General features: G+C 40.8%; 1 protein-coding gene across 6 annotated transcripts in view; it reads right to left on the reverse strand.

Moving 5' to 3' along the window:
• Positions 1-16,828, reverse strand: part of utrn (utrophin) — a 143,394-nt gene that overhangs the window by 88,799 nt on the left and 37,767 nt on the right. For all 6 annotated transcript variants that reach the window (XM_023953087.1, XM_023953088.1, XM_023953090.1 and 3 more), the window contains 9 exons: positions 16,118-16,253; positions 15,841-15,990; positions 15,611-15,760; positions 15,421-15,522; positions 15,028-15,339; positions 14,518-14,635; positions 13,790-13,995; positions 12,926-13,080; positions 12,663-12,852 (listed from right to left, as the gene is read on the reverse strand). In XM_023953087.1, the coding sequence (XP_023808855.1) occupies positions 12,663-12,852; positions 12,926-13,080; positions 13,790-13,995; positions 14,518-14,635; positions 15,028-15,339; positions 15,421-15,522; positions 15,611-15,760; positions 15,841-15,990; positions 16,118-16,253 (1,519 nt within the window). The remainder of the gene's footprint in view (positions 1-12,662; positions 12,853-12,925; positions 13,081-13,789; positions 13,996-14,517; positions 14,636-15,027; positions 15,340-15,420; positions 15,523-15,610; positions 15,761-15,840; positions 15,991-16,117; positions 16,254-16,828) is intronic.

Here is a 16,828-nt window from a genome sequence, read left to right on the forward strand (position 1 = left end):
CTTGGCTGTGTGTGTCCATGTGTGCAATTCTGTCTGCAGTGACCCGGGTCAAAAGGAAACAAAATAAGGGAATTTCGTACTTCAATCGACCGCTTCTTTTTTTGACCTCCAAGTCCGTGTTGTCTCTGGCCATCTGCTCCATTTTCTCCCATCCCAACACCCTTTTTGTTCTTGTAACCTCCCATATTCCCACCATGTTTCAAAGCATCTTTTCTCGTTTGCATCGGTTCATTAAAACACATGTACCTGCCAGCCGCTTCCATTGCTGTCAGATTACTTTCTGCTTGTTTCGTCTTTTTGAGTCAGCCTCCATGCTTCCAGCTCAGCTGGGGCCAGGAGGGAAACTGTCCCTCTTCTCAGACATTTGTGTGACAAGTATGAAATGCACTGAACCGATGAACACCCACACTCACAGCACAGCACAGAATCTAATTTGATTCCATGTCGCCTCGTCTTGCTGTGAATTTCCTTTGAAGTTTGTGGTCCAACATGTGCAGGTGCCAGTGGAAGCTGACTTTTTCACTGCCGATCATCTCCTGTCATGTCCACTCCTTCCGTTAACTTCATTCCAACCTAATATTTAAGCCATGCTGCGTGAAAAGCACATTAAATATTTAATGTGGGTTTTTAGCTTCATCAAAAGCTTGTATCCCATACATTAAATGTTTGCTTTGAAGAGTTTTGACCAAACAGCTCAGTTTTTTTCCTTTAATTTTTTTTTTATATTTTAGGGTTAAAACTGTGCAGCTTCCTATTTTTTTACAAAACGTATGAAACAGCCCAACCTAAATAACAACATTTCTTTTTATTTTGGCAGGATTTAAATCTGTTTTCTCTTGCAATGTTTGATTCCAATCTGCTTGTGGATTACAGACTATATATAGCATTTTTATCTTTAATCTCCCTGTGATTTTACAGCAAAATCCATTTCCAGATGCTCTTCTTTTTTTTGTTGCTCCGTCTCTCACCTCTTCATCCAACATGTAAACAGAAATTTCGCTCAGACTCAATCGATTAAGTGAAGATTTTCCTTATAGGGCTGAGCTGACACAAGCAGACCTGAAGCTCTTCCAAGCAAATTATATTCAATGTGACTTTACGTATATTGATGAATGTTGACCATCCAATGTGCCCGATAAGACGCTGCATCGCTGGGGGACCGCAGGCGATTAATATTTTAGCAGCACCGATTGATTTTCTTTTTTTGCTTCTTGAACCAACATGCTTTCTTGTGACGTGCGAGTCAGTTTCCCTTTCAAGGCTAGGGTAACAAATATCAAATCACTATTTATTTCACTACAACTAAAAAATTTGAAGCTGTAAGCAACTGAATGGCCCATTTACTACCACAACCCCTTTGTAAAACTCACAAAAACCTGAATTTCTGTAGGGTTGTGGCCTTTAACTCGCCATGAACAACATTGTTAAACTGATACTACATATCAAATATACTTTATTTTCCATGTGTGATAATTGGGAATATCTGTATAAATTTTTTTGCCACTTTGTAAAGTCAAATGTACTTTATAACACCGTTTTGGTTAGCCGTGCCCACATGGTCATAGTACATGTAGTGTCCGAGTGTTACAGTTTAATACATACTCTGTGTCAACATCTTGATTTTGGTTTCAACAACGTATAAAACAATATCTGTTTGGGTTAGCTTGAACTATCTGAGCTCAAAATCAATCTCTTGCATGAAGGTTCTCACTTTTACACTAAATGGTTTCCACCGTGAAGGTCAGAGGTCATGACAACGATAGACTTTTTCATTTGTCTTGAAATGCACATTATACGTTTTAATTTTGGTGTCTGTAAGTTAAAGTTTTATTTTTCCGGTCTAGTCACATTAAAAGGGTAAGCCCTTCTAACACTAGAGTTTTACCTTCAGCGTTTACAGGGACTAGCATAACTCTTCAACCATTTACGTATTTAAAATAATTACAGCTGATTCTTCCGCAGAAAAAAGCAGCTTTGTGCTGTTATGCAACACTTTAAGTTAGTATTGTTTTGTATGTTGGGGAAAAGCCATATAAAATCCCATCAGCTGATTAACACTGATCACGTAAAGGGTCAGACTTATGGTTTGTCAAATTGTGTTATTTAGGTGTCGCCGGCAACATCCTCTGTGTTAAAGGGTTAAAATGATGCTCTCAGGACTTTTTTTTTTTTTACTTTATTCATAATTTTTTTGTTATCCAAGAAGGATTTAAATAAATTTTGGTGATGCAAACATTTAACAGTACCAAGACCCATTCCTAAAAGTTCTAAATAGCAATTTGTCTACATTGGAGGGGGACTTTAATGGTGTATTTGGAAAGTGAGGTCTCTTGCCAAAGAAGTAATGACTGCAAAGACTTCACAACATTAGGAGACGTATTATCTCTTAAATTAGTTTCTTCAGGGGGATTAGAAACAAAAAAGATGCAATTGAGCAGTTTTTAATGTTGTCTAGCGAAGATTGTGATGGATTTAAATTCTGAATTGAGATAAACTTTAAGAAAAGTGAAATTCATCCAATTTCAATAGAGATTAAAAAGAGAATTTAAGAACCAGATTTAGTCAAATTTAAACACAGTCCAAAAGAAAAATGGATTGCTTGAAATAAGCAATTTCCAAATACAAATGCAAATTCCAAACCACATATGTTTCTGCTGAAAAAAGAAAATTCAGAAGCCAAAAAACCATGTTCCTCACAGGTAAATAAAAGAAGTTAAAACGATAAATCATTGAAAATGAACCATATTTGTTTCACAAAAAGTACAAATTTATTTGGAGCCCAGAGTTCGAGGGAAAATAAAATGTAATCAGTGAGGTGTAGCAGATGCAGATGTCTCTTCCAGCAAATGTCCCACGTCCTTTTTCTTTAGACTTAATTACCCTTGACAGGAGGGGGAAAATGTCCAGAGGTGGATCACTAACGAAGAAAGAAGCAGCGCATCCTGATGCAGGTAAATCGAAAAGAAAATTAGAAAAAAAAGCAATGGGGGGGGACCCATCAAGGGGTAGGATTATTCAAAGTAAAAATCTTTTGCATACCAATGTGGGTTAATTCCACCCTGATGTTTTCAACTCAGAGAGGTCGACCAAGTACTCGAGTGTGCCTGTGTGAGGATTACAGCTCGTAATCATCTCCCAACATAACAATGCGATGCTTGTCAATGCCACAGAGGTTCAGACACTTGCATACAAAAAGGGGGGGGGGGGGGGGGGGGCTGGGGGGAAGAGAACTGTGCATCAGCACTGTGACTGTGTGCTCACCATAGATACTGCCAGAGAAGGAAAGGGGAGTATAGGCAGCTAAGACCTCGTCTCCGTAGACCGACTGTCAGTTAGGATGGAGCAGCAGAGGAAAAATGACTGCTCTTTTGTGTTGTTTGCCTTGGTTTGGCTGCCTCCTCCTTGATCGCTCCATGACACGTCTGGCAAATTAATTGGCAACAACAAATGACTATCACCAACCTCTCGATACTTCCAGGTCAGTGTGACCCGTCTGCTTTCTGCACAACAAATCCATCAGGACCTAAAGAAAGGGTGGCCGTGACACACAGGAGAGGAAAGAAATTGGAACGCAAACCTTGACCTGTGCCGACTATTTTCTATTTAAATTTCATTCTGTGACCCTGGGAGATCTGAGGGGTCTAATGCATCTTCTCTGTGCGATTCCGGTGAGGAGGTCAGAGCCAGCCATACATCAAGATGTCGAGTGAATTAGAGAGCTCTGACCAAGACTGCTGTCTGGAAAGTGAGAAGTCCTTCAGAGCAGGCGGTACTCAGTATCTCTGATGGGCACAAAGAGCCTTTACCTCCAGACACTTCAGCAAATCCGTCTGCTTAGACATCAAACACTCTCATTTCATATAACACATCTATTTTTAAGGCTGTTTTCGAACGTTTGCAGTGCAGTGCGTTTGCACTCTCCAGATGTGAAAAAGTGGAGAAATAAATAAACAACAATAATAATGCTATATACCTTTCTTAACCTGCAGTCAATAACTTCATTTCAAAGGTTCATGGCATCATATGCACCTGAGTTCTGCAAGCTTCAACACTGAAAGAGCCAGCAGGTCTTTAGAAAAATAAGATTGGTATTTATGTTACCATTATGGAAAATATGAATGACGTATATGGCATAAATAAAACAAAAAGATAAAATAGCCTTTTTTTAAATGAAATCGTTTGCATGACTTCCTTTCAAAACAAAACAAAATGACCCTTGCTGTATTCTTCAGATCATAACCTAAAATCTGTATACATTTTGTTTTTGTTTTTAAATAGAAAGTCCATTTTATAGTCTGGTGCACCTTGGGTACATATTCTAGCAGTGCTGATTTTTTTGTGGTGCACGGCACTCAAATATCTGTGATCTGAGTGTTTTTGTTTCGGTAACCTACAAAGCCGTGCTGCTTGTTGGAGCATTATGGGTAGTGTAGTCAGGTGCCCACAGGAGTGACACGTACTGTGAATCCACTCTTTGTAAATGACTTAATAAAACTTTGACGTTTTATTTTTTCTTGATGCGCCTTTTAGTCCGAAAATACCTTAAAGATTTAACATTAAAAACATTTTATTTTTCCTTTGACCAAAGAGCCACAATGGAAAAGCCACATGTGGCTCTGGAGCCACAGGTTACTGAGCTCTGATATATAAACATAAATCATGGCATGTTGCACGATATATATTCACGGTTTAAAATCAACTACAACAGAAACATCTGCTATGATGCAATGTAAAAAATTATGCAATGTGAAAAAATAAAAAGGTTAAGGAAGAAGGATAAAGCACTCCCAATAACTCCCAATAACTGCAGATAATCAAGATTATTTAAATGATCTATGAAAGACAAAATGTTCTGTTCAGTTTCACTTATATGATAATAACTGAGCAGTCTACCTGCGATGACAGCCCTGGGGAACAGAAGAACAGCTCAACTCTGGGTGTTAAAGGAGATCTAAGAGCCATTTGACATCATCTGTCCGCCAGTAAAAGGTCCATCAGCTGTGATTTTTATGAATGTTGATTGGGAGAAATATTCCCATTTTCTTTCATTGTCCCTGCTCGCTACCCGTGCCCTCATTAGGACGTGAAATGTCCGTCATTTACGAGTCTGCTCCTCACAATTCAACTCCATTACGCGGAAACTGTGTGAAAGCCACACAGGTGGGGGAGAAGCTGGTGAGAGTATGCCTGCAAACTAAAAGCGTCTAAGGAAGCGTGAAAAGAAATATCAGCAAGTTGAGTGTGAGCCGAGAGCACCTGAGGCTCTCACTGGTAATGCAATCCCTCGCCAAGAACCCTGAGGACCCGCATGGGGGTCAAGGATGGGTAGGTCAGACAGCTGGGCTCCATGCCCGTACCTGAGTCACCTGTCTTGGCATTGCAGTGAGCCAGAAGCAGAAGTAGATAGAGTGCAGAGCCCAAAGGCCATAACTTTCGCCACAGTAACAGCAGGAGAGACAAAGCATGGCTGCACATTATCACTACATTAGAGTGGTCTTTGAGATGGGCTTTACTTGGGAACAGACTCCCACAAAAGACAGAGCTGGTGCCACGGTAATGAGAGTATGAGGACAGTCCTCTGGGGAGACATGAGCCTTTCAGCCAATTCTCAGCTGGTAATTCCATGCAAACAGAGAGAAAGCCACCAGGGCTGCTCAGCGCTTCAGTACAAACCCCATCACAAAACAGAAGATTAGCTGAACCTGAGATGATGAACACACACTAATCCATCATCAAGAAGTTCCTGTTCAGGTCCGACTGGCGGCGAGGACGCCGCAGGGAGGAGCAGCCTGTATTATGGATGCCCCCAGAGTGATTCCAAACCAAGCCAGAGCGGCTGATGAAACCCAGCGGACGATAATTGGCTGGAAAATGACTGATACCACCAACCAGCAGGGACAGAATCCAGGTAAGCCTAACAATGCTGAATGACGCCAGAGAGGCAACTTCAGTGTGTACTTACAGTTTATTGTTTGGAGAAAGCTTTGGGACAATTATTTCTCAAAAGTTAGCCTATTTACAAAAAGATGAATGGCAAAATGGAAAATTGAGATGTCAAAATTCATTTTATCTTGACCTTACAACACCCCAAACATTAGTCAGAACTTTAATCACTCAAAGAGGTGCAGAAAACACAAAAGATATTGCCAGCTAAAATAAAAATGTGAGAAAAGTCAAAGATAAGGGTGGAACACAAAAGAGATTTTGGATTATGCTGATTTGTTGATGCCTGAGTGAAGCTGGATTCTTTTCTGATGAAATAAGCCATTTCCTGTCTTTTGTTTATAATTTCTCTGCATAAATCTCAACAGCTGTTTGAAAACAGAATAAAGGAGGCAATGATATGAAGCGGGAAAGCACAATTTAAAAATACCTGCAAACACAGTTGTTTTCTCTCAAATCTCTTAAAGGACAGTTTCTTCCCACAACAAAACAGCTAATTGGCTGTTGTTAAAAATTCAATTACACCCAACAGTCGCTTTATTAAGAACACCTAGCTAGTAGAGGGTTGGACCCCCTTTTGCTTTCAGAACTGCCTTATTCCATGGTGGCATAGATTCAACAAGGTACTGGAAACATTCCTCAGAGTTTGGTCCATATTGACATGACAGCATCACACAGTTGCTGCAGATTTGTTGGCTGCACATCCATGATGTGAATTTCCCATTCCACCGCATCCTAAGGGTGATCTTTTGGTGGGGATTGACATAGTGCCTTATCCTGCTGGAAGTAACCATCAGAAGATGGTACACTGTGGTCATAAAGGGATGGACATTGTCAGCAACAGTACTCAGGTAGGCTGTGACATTGTAACTATGCTCAGTTGGTACTAAGGGGTCCAAAGTGTGCCAAGAAAATATCCCCCACACCATTACACCACCACCACCAGCCTGAACCGTTGATACAAGGCAAGATAAATCTATGCTTTCATGTTGTTGACGCCAAATTTTGACCTTAACATCCGAATGTTCCAGCAGAAATGGAGACTTCTAAGACCAGACTGTAAGGATTCAGTAGTTTGGTTTTCTTTGTCATGTTTTTGGTTTCCTTGTCAGTCACACCTTCAGGTTCATGATCCACAGCTGTCTTCAGTTCAGTTAATTGCCCTCAGCCTATTTAAGTGTCTTGGTTTCTGTTCTTCCTTGTCAGGTCATCTGCTCTGTTTTGTCACAGGTTTTTTCCCCCTCATAGTTTTGTCATGTTTCAGTTTGCTAATTAAATGTTTTAGTTCCTGTCATCAAGCTTGGTCTCCTGCATTTGGGTCCTCCACCACCAGTTCGTGACAGAATGACCTGACCAGCTTGGTCCCAGCAGGGGAGTTTTCCATCATGCCCATTCCATGCCTTGCCAGATGAGTTCCTGCAGCATTGTTCATGCCATGCCCTTCCACATCAAGCCTATCTGTTCCTGAGGGGGATTGCCGGGACCATCCTTCAAGCATCAAGTTTCCTGTGGAGGGTCACCGGGGCCGCTCCTCTTCATGTCTGTTCCTGAGGAGGGTCGCCGGGCCCACACTTCATGTCCCCTGTCCCGGAGGATGGTCACCATTCCCCCTTGGCTGTGTCACCTGGTCCACAAGAGGGTCACCAGTGCTGCTCCCCTTCATGGTTCCTGTCCCTGGGGAGAGTAATTGGGACTTTCTACACTTCATGCCTATTCACAGAAGGGGTTCTGATGCCCCTCACTTCCGTCTGGCTGCAGGAACCCAAACTGTTCTGGACTTGTTTTTTCATTTTCTGTTCCTCCAGGTCCCCTCCTCCTAGGGGTTTTTGGGCATCTGGAATCTGCCCTTTTCGGGAGGGGTACTGTAAGGATTCAGTGGTTTGGTTTTCTTTGTCATGTTTTTGGTTTCCTTGTCAGTCACACCTTCAGGTTCATGATCCACAGCTGTCTTCAGTTCAGTTAATTGCCCTCAGCCTATTTAAGTGTCTTGGTTTCTGTTCTTCCTTGTCAGGTCATCTGCTCTGTTTTGTCACAGGTTTTTTCCCCCTCATAGTTTTGTCATGTTTCAGTTTGCTAATTAAATGTTTTAGTTCCTGTCATCAAGCTTGGTCTCCTGCATTTGGGTCCTCCACCACCAGTTCGTGACACAGACAATGTTTTTCCAATCTTCTATTGTCCAGTTTAGGTGAGCCTGTGTGAATTGCAGCCTCAGTTTCTCGATCTTAACTGATAGGAGTGGCACCCAGTATGGTCTTCTTCTGCTCTAGCCCGTCTGCCTCAAGTTTGGACGTGTTGTGCGTTCAGAAATGCTCTTCTGCAGACCTCGGTTGTAACCAGTGGTTATTTGAGTTATTGTTGTCTATCAGCTCAAACCAGTCTGGCCATTCTCCTCCCCCACAGAATTGGATAGTTTCTCTCTTTTGGACACTTCTCTGTAAACCGTAGAGATGGCTGTGGGTGAAAATCCCAGTAGATCAGCAGTTTCTGAAATACTCAGACCAGCCCTTCTAGCACCAACAACCATGCCACGTTCAAAGTCACTTCAATCCCCTTTCTTCTCTTTTCTGATGCTCAGTTTATACTGCAGTAGATCGTCTTGACCATGTCTACATTCCTAAATGCATTAAGTTGCTGCCATGTGATTGGCCGATCAGAAATTTGCGTTAATGAGCACTTGGACAGGTGTTCCCTAATGAAATGGCCAGTGAGTGTATACTGTATATCCATTTCATCCACTACGGTGGAAATTTCAGAGTTCAGTGAATGAGGTGGAATGACCCTCTTCATTAAAACAAGCAAAAGTACAGTTAACACCAAAACACCTCCAACTGCATGACAACTCTGATGAGTCACTTTCAAACTCGCTGCAAAGCTCTCAAACACCCCGCTTTGCACAAAAACAATCTACAAGGCTTAAAAGAGAAACAATTCGGTAGAACAACATTTGCATCAACAGAATGCCATGACAACCACCAGACTCCAGAGGGAAAGTATCAAAAATAGAGAAGAAACAATAAATAAGAATAGAATACTTGTTGGTATCTTTACAGAAAAACTTAATCAGTCCTTTCTTAAAGTTACAAAAAAATCTAAATTATAAAAATAAAAGCTTAAAATTCAACTTTAAATGAAAAAAGCTTTACATTACCAGACTTCATGTCGGTTTTGAAGAGTTTGAATTGTAAACAAAGTCTGACCTTAAATTAAAAAAAAACAACAAGCCAACAGAAACTCTGTTCCCCAGTTGGCTCTCCACATACCTTGCAGAGTTTCTGGTAGCGCGGCGATGAGATGGCCATCCTCTGCAGCCTGTGTAAGAAGACCACCACTTTCTGGAGGGAGGTCCGGACCATGGCCATCATCTTACGACTGCTACAAGTCTGCAGCAGCCTGTTCCTGGTCCGCATGCTAGCACTGCCCTACGCCGCTCACATTGTTCTCCCTCTCCCTCCCCCTAGCCAACCGACCAGACCCCAGCCAAGCTGACGTGACGCACACACACTCATGCACACATGGAGAAAAAGAGGAAAAAGCCATTCACGAGCTCACTCAGCCTCTACGCTATGTCACAAACGCTCCACACTCTGAGCCAGAGCTCGCTTCCTCCTCTCTCTTTATAATCAGTCACTGACACATCTCTCACACACAAAACACACAATTCAGGCAAAGCCAACAAGACGAGACTCACTTTCTCCTCCACGCGGACATTCACACGTGCTGCCCAAATGAGAAACACAAATCATTAGTGACGGCCCCCCCTTTAGAGTCAGATGAGGACGAAGAGGAAGTCGAAATGAAATAGAGAGGAGCCGGGGATGCTTGGAGGAGAGAAAGAAGAGTTGAACTGGACAAGCGTCTCCGCGCGCTGCTCACTTTTTACTGCTTCAGCTTTGAGGAGTAGGACGGAGTGAAGGAAACACAGAGGGAGACAGAGAAAGACAGCACGCACAGTGTGAGGGGAGACAAACAACAGCACATGCAGAGAATCCATCAATGCGCAAGAAGAACAAATGAGATGCACAACAATCAGAACGCGTTTCACTCTCCTCCGAGGATTACCTCCATTTATTTACTGGCTAAAGCTGCTGCAGCTCCATGATCTAAACACACGTAAAACTCTTATAATGTGTTTGAATCGAGAAACAAACTCAGAGTCTAAAACTCTTACAGAATTTTCGAAAAAATCTTTTAAAAAAAAGCATTACTGGATCATAAGACAGAGGTAAAAGTATAAGTAGAAATCATGTATAAAGGAACCTCACTGTACAATCACTCACGATTCTTGAAAGGGGGATGACATTATACAAATAAAGAAAAAAAAAAGAAAAAATTTTATGGTTTGGCTTTTTTACATTAAAGCCAGCCCCTAGTGGTTCATCAAGGTAATTCAAGTTCAAAAAGGGTGTTAAATTAATCAACAAACCTGGTTGAAAGGGGAAAAAACAGAGCATTAAAAAGAAAATGTAAAAAAAAAAAGATCCAAACACGACAAAAAAGTATCAAATATTTGTAATGAGTTAAATTTAAATAATTTCTACAAAAAGTATCAAAGATTACAAAAATGATAAATAAGTGTGAGTGGGTTTTGTTTTTTAAACTTTTATCTAAAGAAGGAAAAAACTAACTGGTTTTTCCCTGTATTTCTGTTTTTGACAAATCAAACGTAATAATAGAATGAGCACAGACACTAACGCTGTTCTCTGCTTCAAGTCCTTGGATTCTGAGTTATGGACACAAATGAAGAGAAGCAAAAAAGTTCCATAGTGACAGCTTACATTTGTGATTGTGCACCTGCAGCACAAAATGATGGAAATGATCTCACTACAGAGTTTCAATCATGTTTAAAGACCACCTGAATCATCTTGCGATCCATTTTAAAGCATTCCCAATGGTCTATATTACTTGTGATTATGTTGTTTTTAGCAAAAATATTAAAACCTGTCTACTACAGGTGACTACTACCTGTTTACTAGGTCAAATTTGATTAGACATTTGCCTCCAAGTGGTGGGCAGGACTGTTGGTAAACAGCAACCCCGCCCCCCTTCCCCTTCCCGTGGCTGAGGTGTGAGTAGGGAGCTTGTGGCCTGCGTATTTCTACGTCACAAATACACTCTTACTCAAGTTGAAATTTCCTCCATTATTAGAAGAATGCCCCCGGAACATGTTAAAACCCTGCAATCAAATGTTTTTTCTCAGAGTGGGTCTTTAACCAGCGAAGGCATCCTCCACTCAGAGTATTGACTGCTGCTTCATGCAGAATAAGAGTGTCTGAGACTTCTGTTCAGGTTTTTTCTGGTAAACATATCAAAGACCTTGTATTTTCTTCTTGAGATAGAAATCTTGGTTTTTAAGGCAAAGTATGGGGTGAAATTTCCAGAGAATATGAACACAATACATTGTTGATTCCATGACAATGACAGTGTGTTTTTACTGTTTGTAGGAGTTTATGCAAGCAGCTTTATTATTTTAGAAAAAGTAGAAATCCAGTTGCATATATTAAGGTTTCCATTAGTAAACTACCTGATAGAAGCCTTGCAACATCTTTCATTTCACGCCCTTTATTTTCTTTGAAAGTCAGGTGCTGCCAGCAGCCTTTGTCATGCATATAGGCTCTTGAATAAACCTGATGAAATGTCATTTACAAGCCACCATACCATACAATATCAAGGTGTTTTTTTTTTCTAATCTGTGCCCAAAAAATAACTTTTCATTAATTTTAGCATTGAAAAAAGCAGGTTAGCTGAAAAAACACAATCATATTCTGTTTGCTTAATATGAATTGAAACTTTGTTTGAACCAGAAATTGTAATCTCATCTCTGATTCAGGTAATATTTTATAGAAAAATAAAACTCTGGTCTTGAAAGGTCTCCCTTCACTTGTAAGTGAATCGTGATGTGATTTAAAACCGTAAAACCGAGTACGAACCCCAAAAAAGCTGGAAGATGTTGCATTATTAGTGGGAAAAAAAGAGTTATTAATATTTGCAAGTTAGAGAATTAGTGGGTTTGTTTCTTGTACTGGAAAGAGCTTGTTTGTGCAACAGCACCACAAATGATGAGCTAGTGAAACTATTCGGAGAATTTAGTCAGATCTTATGAGTGCAGCACATTTTTTAAACTTTACAAACAACAAACAAATAGTTAAGAAGTCAGTCCATTCTATCTGATTATTTAAAAGAACTCCTGCATCTTGTCTGTGTAAGTGGTAAACATGTCTAGTTCTAGAAGAGTGGTGTAAACACCCTTTTAAAAGACACATCAGCTGATATTACATCTTTAAACAGTCCTAAACTATCTAGAATGCTGGATAAGAGTTTTAGATCAACAGAAAAAAATATTTCCTAAGAGCAGCAAAAATAAATTAATATTTAAGCTATTTATGGACTTACTTTCAATTAAAATGTCAAAGAATTAGCTAAATATTTGGACAAATCTTGTGTCGATGTGTTAAATAATCCCACATGGTGACGCCTGGATAAATAAAATGAGTAAACAAACAGACAAAAAAAGATTGAAAAAGTAATTAAGTTTAGTGTCAAAAGCCTTTGCATGTCCTCAGATTGCCCTTTCATTGCCCTATGCTTTAGCCACAGGACTCTACACACGCACCGGCGCACGAACCGCGGTTCAGCTGCTGAGCGATGCAGTAATGAAGGGCGACACTCAGATAACGGGCTTGCACCTGTGCATGCACTTGTCTGTCCGCTTCCCGCCTTACCTCCAGCTCTCGCCTCAGCTGCTTCGTGTGGGTGGAGTCCTGAGACACGTCCTCCTTACGAGAGGCGTCAGCCAGGACGTTCACCGTAGTCTCCGCCTCCTGAAGCCATCGGAGGGAGGACTCCACGTCCTTCAGAGAGACCTGCACTTCTTTCAACTGGCTGTCGAGCTCATTGTGACGCTCGCTCGCCCTGAAAATGGACACAGAACCTATCAAACATCTCAGAAAGGATAACAAAAGCTGGATCAGGGTGATGCACGTACCTGCTGCTGATGGTCTTCCAGGCAACAGAGAGTTTTTCTGAGACCTCTTTGACCCTCCTGGTGTCATCAGAAGAATATTCTTGTAAAAGCTGGTTGGACAGCTCGTTGAAGGCTGCCACCATCGCCTGGCCTCGACCCAAAGTTTGTAGAAAATCCTGCAAAGCAGACAGTGGTGTAAAGCTTAAAACTTGAATATGAGAATCTCATTCTTAGAACTGCATTTATTACTGGAAGATTAAGATTTTTAACACCATCCTTCCTGTAAGTAATTGTTTTCTTCCTGAGCTCCAAAACATGTGCAAAGCTTCCTACCTGGTATGTGTTTAACATCCTCTTAGTCAAGGACAAAAACATAAGATTGAATTTATTCCACTTAAAAAAACAAACTGCCATACTTGGTACTAGGAGAGTCCCATTCTTTAAATAAAAACTAGATTTATTTACCCATCTGGACTTATGTATTCTGGATTCTGTCGCCCTCTAGTGTTCAGTTGCTACTATATTGATTTAACCCTTGTGCTATCCTAGGCTCTTTAACATTGGGAGTTGGGTCATGTAGACCCATTAGACAATGCACTGAACCTTTTTTCTTCAATAAATTGTGATCTTCACTGGTGACCATGGATTACATGAAATCCTCTCCACCTTTATCCACCTTTGTCATGATAGGGAGAACACATCAATGTAAGGGTGGGGTCATAGGATAGCACAAGGGTTAAACAAAAGTGCAGAAAGCAATCCATCTAATATTTGAGACTTTGTAAACAACTTCCTGACAGAAGTTATCCATCCATTAAGACACAGCCTCACAGACCTAAAGAATATCAAAGTTACAAGATAAAAGGAATGAAAAGTTTCTCTAACCTTACTGTCCTCAAACTGTTTGGTCAGAGGATCTCTGGACCTCTGAAGCAGTTTCTGGAAATGTCCGTCGGTGTGCCCAACTAGAGCAGTCACCTCCTTCCTGTGCTCCTCCCACTGGTTGCTGTGGCCGGTCATGTTATCCAGCTGCAGGAGGCGAGCCTCCACGCCATGCTGCGTGCTGTCCCACTGGCTGCGCACTCTCTCCACTACAGCCAGACATACAGATAAACATCAGGAGAGATTATCCTAAATGCATCCTGTTCAAATTAGGACTCAACTTAGATGATCAGCATGAAGGAAAATTTGCAAAGTTAGATTTAAAAATGCAAATCATGTTTGGTGAATTTATAGGAATATATAGGATTTATAGGAATAGATAGGATTTTTTTTGATTTATTTAAAAAAATAAAAAAATAAAACACTATTTACTGTACATTTCTTTAAAAATTCAATTAAAACTTGTTTTTTTGTCAAACCCTCATATCATTGTAAGTGGGCGGAGCAGTTTGGGACCTCGAAGGAATTTTAAGCACAACAAAAATCATCAATTATTTTTAAAGGTTTTCTTTTTTTTTTAAAGTTAATGTATTTATATTTTAGTGAATTACAATAATTAATTATTGTTTTCTAATTGAACCATTTACACCTTAATATTTGTTATTTATAAGGAAATTTTACATGAATGTTGTCCCTTTTCTGCGTAGTTTGTGTGTTTCTCATGCACATACATTTCTCAGTGATGGAAGTGCGAACATCCACATCAGAAGTTTTGTTTTTGATGTTCTGAGCCAAAGTGAAGATATCCTCCAGCTGGGAGTGTCGCTGCTCCAAATCGACTTTCGTCACCTGAAAGAAACAAAAACAGTAAATATTCTTATTGTGACCTCATCATTGTGACATTAATGTCTTTTTTCTAGGTTGTTCTTGTTCTTTTGTCTTTGCACTTTGTCTTTCAAAGTGCTCCTCCAGGAGGCTTCGGGGTTTATTGCTTGGCCTGCACCAAATAAGACAATGTTTGTCGATACTTCAGCCTGGAAGCTGTTAACTATTCTGCTGTGAAAGACGTTTTAAATCCACTGCTGCTTCTCTATTTGTGGCTTTGAGTGCCCTCTGCTCTCATGAGTGAGATCAGTAAGAAATCCTTTTTTCCCCTCTTAAATAAATAGGAATTTTTTTTATATTTTTACACTTTATTCAAAGCTGTCCACCAGATGTCATTCTCCTCTGTGGTTCCTCACCTGAAGGCGTCCAATAACCGTCCTGATCTCATTTGTGTCCCCCACAGTGACAATGTTCGACTTGAGCATTTGGGTGACGAGAATCAGCCAGTCTGCCAGTTCTGTGGCTCTCTGGTTGAGATCGGTGGGGCGTACTGAGTCCGGCGTGTCCTGGGCTCGGATGTGGGGGTCCTCGCTGGTTAAGCTGACCATCTGAACAGCTGCAGGAACAACATACTGCTGATGTGTCCAAGGAGACATGGTAGGCTGAAGAGACTCTCTTAGCTGGCCATCCAGGGTTTTCCAAGCAGAAGCAAGATGCTCTACCTTACCCTGAAGAAAATAAAAGGAAAAGAATTTAGAGCCTATGCCATAGTATGATGTTTTTAGCTGACAATAGGTGGAGGTGTTGACCTTTTCCAGAGGTAACAGCTGCTGTTGTCTCTGCAGCTCAATGGAATGAGCCAGCAGCTCCTCAAGGTCCTTCTTTCTGTCCTTCATAGAAGTCTCCAGAGCCTGAAGAAATGCAAAAATGTCCTCAGTGCTCTCTGTAATGGAACCCTATTTTTGTGAGTATGTTCTTGTGATGAATTTAGCACAATACCTGTGCTTGGACAGAATTTAGGCCTTGAGACGTGATTGTTTGGTTTGTCACAACAACCCAGTCTGACAGCCGGTTGACCCGGTCCTGAAACTGGGCGTGGCTCTGCAGGTTGGTTTCCACCTCCCCGACCTTGTTGAGCAACTCGGTCACCTGCAGGTGAAGAAGACGGATTGTGTTCAAAAAGATCTCAGACAATTAGTCACCAAAAAGCTGCGGCAGCTTGCATCAACCTTGCTCCACTTCAGATTGATCGATCGCAGTTTTCCTAAATGCTGATCTCTGGTCAGCGGGCTCAAACTGGGACTGGCCAGGATCTGAGAAGCGTGCTTGTTCACCCAGCCTAGTTGTTCATTCTGTGCATCCATTTCCTCAGCGAGGGCCTGCAAATAACATTCACATGTTTGTACAGTCTTCATTTTAGCAAGTATCGTGTCCCATAACCCGAAAAAAAATAAAATAAATAATAAAAGGGAAATGTGACTGGATGAAGCACACGTTTTGCTGCACCTTGAGCTCCTTAAAGTTGTGGTCAGTTGCAGAAACGGGCAGGGAATGGACTGCGTTTTCTGCCTGCTCCAGCCACTCAGCCAGCTCCTCGCGCCTCCTCACTAGGTCTGCCACGGAGGAATCTCCTCCAGGAAGCCTACACACAAAGGGCACAAAGATCTCAGCTTCCAGTACACACCGGCTCTGATCCTAAACTAAATGGCGGATGCGCCACGAACAAAACAATGCCAAACATAGCCACACCAAATATGACATTATAATAACATATTTTATACTCAAGTTACCCCCAGTAAAAATTTTCATTTCATTAAAAAAACTCATGCAAAACTTGATTTTGTTTGCCATTTTGAAATTTAATGTACATCTAACCGCTATATTAGGTTCAAATACAAATGGCTATAAATTGAAATGACTGGTTGCTTTTACTGACCTCAAACAGATTTCCTGTGGTACATGGCGCTCAATAATCATGTCAAAATATTTTTGTCTGACTTTGTTTAACAATTTTCAGAAGTGTTCCCAGTAATCTTTTAATTATAATTATGGCGTTTTGAGCCAAAATAAAAAAATATGTCATTTTCCAGGACTGAGTTTCTGCAGATATATTCTCAATCATCATAAAAATGCCACAAAAACACGTTAAAAACACCAAAAACACAATTTTTATTAGAGTGGGCCTTTACTATTGTTACAAAATTGTAATTGTCTTTC

Source organism: Oryzias latipes, chromosome 24, assembly GCF_002234675.1.
Source record: "Oryzias latipes chromosome 24, ASM223467v1".
Taxonomy (NCBI): domain Eukaryota; kingdom Metazoa; phylum Chordata; class Actinopteri; order Beloniformes; family Adrianichthyidae; genus Oryzias; species Oryzias latipes.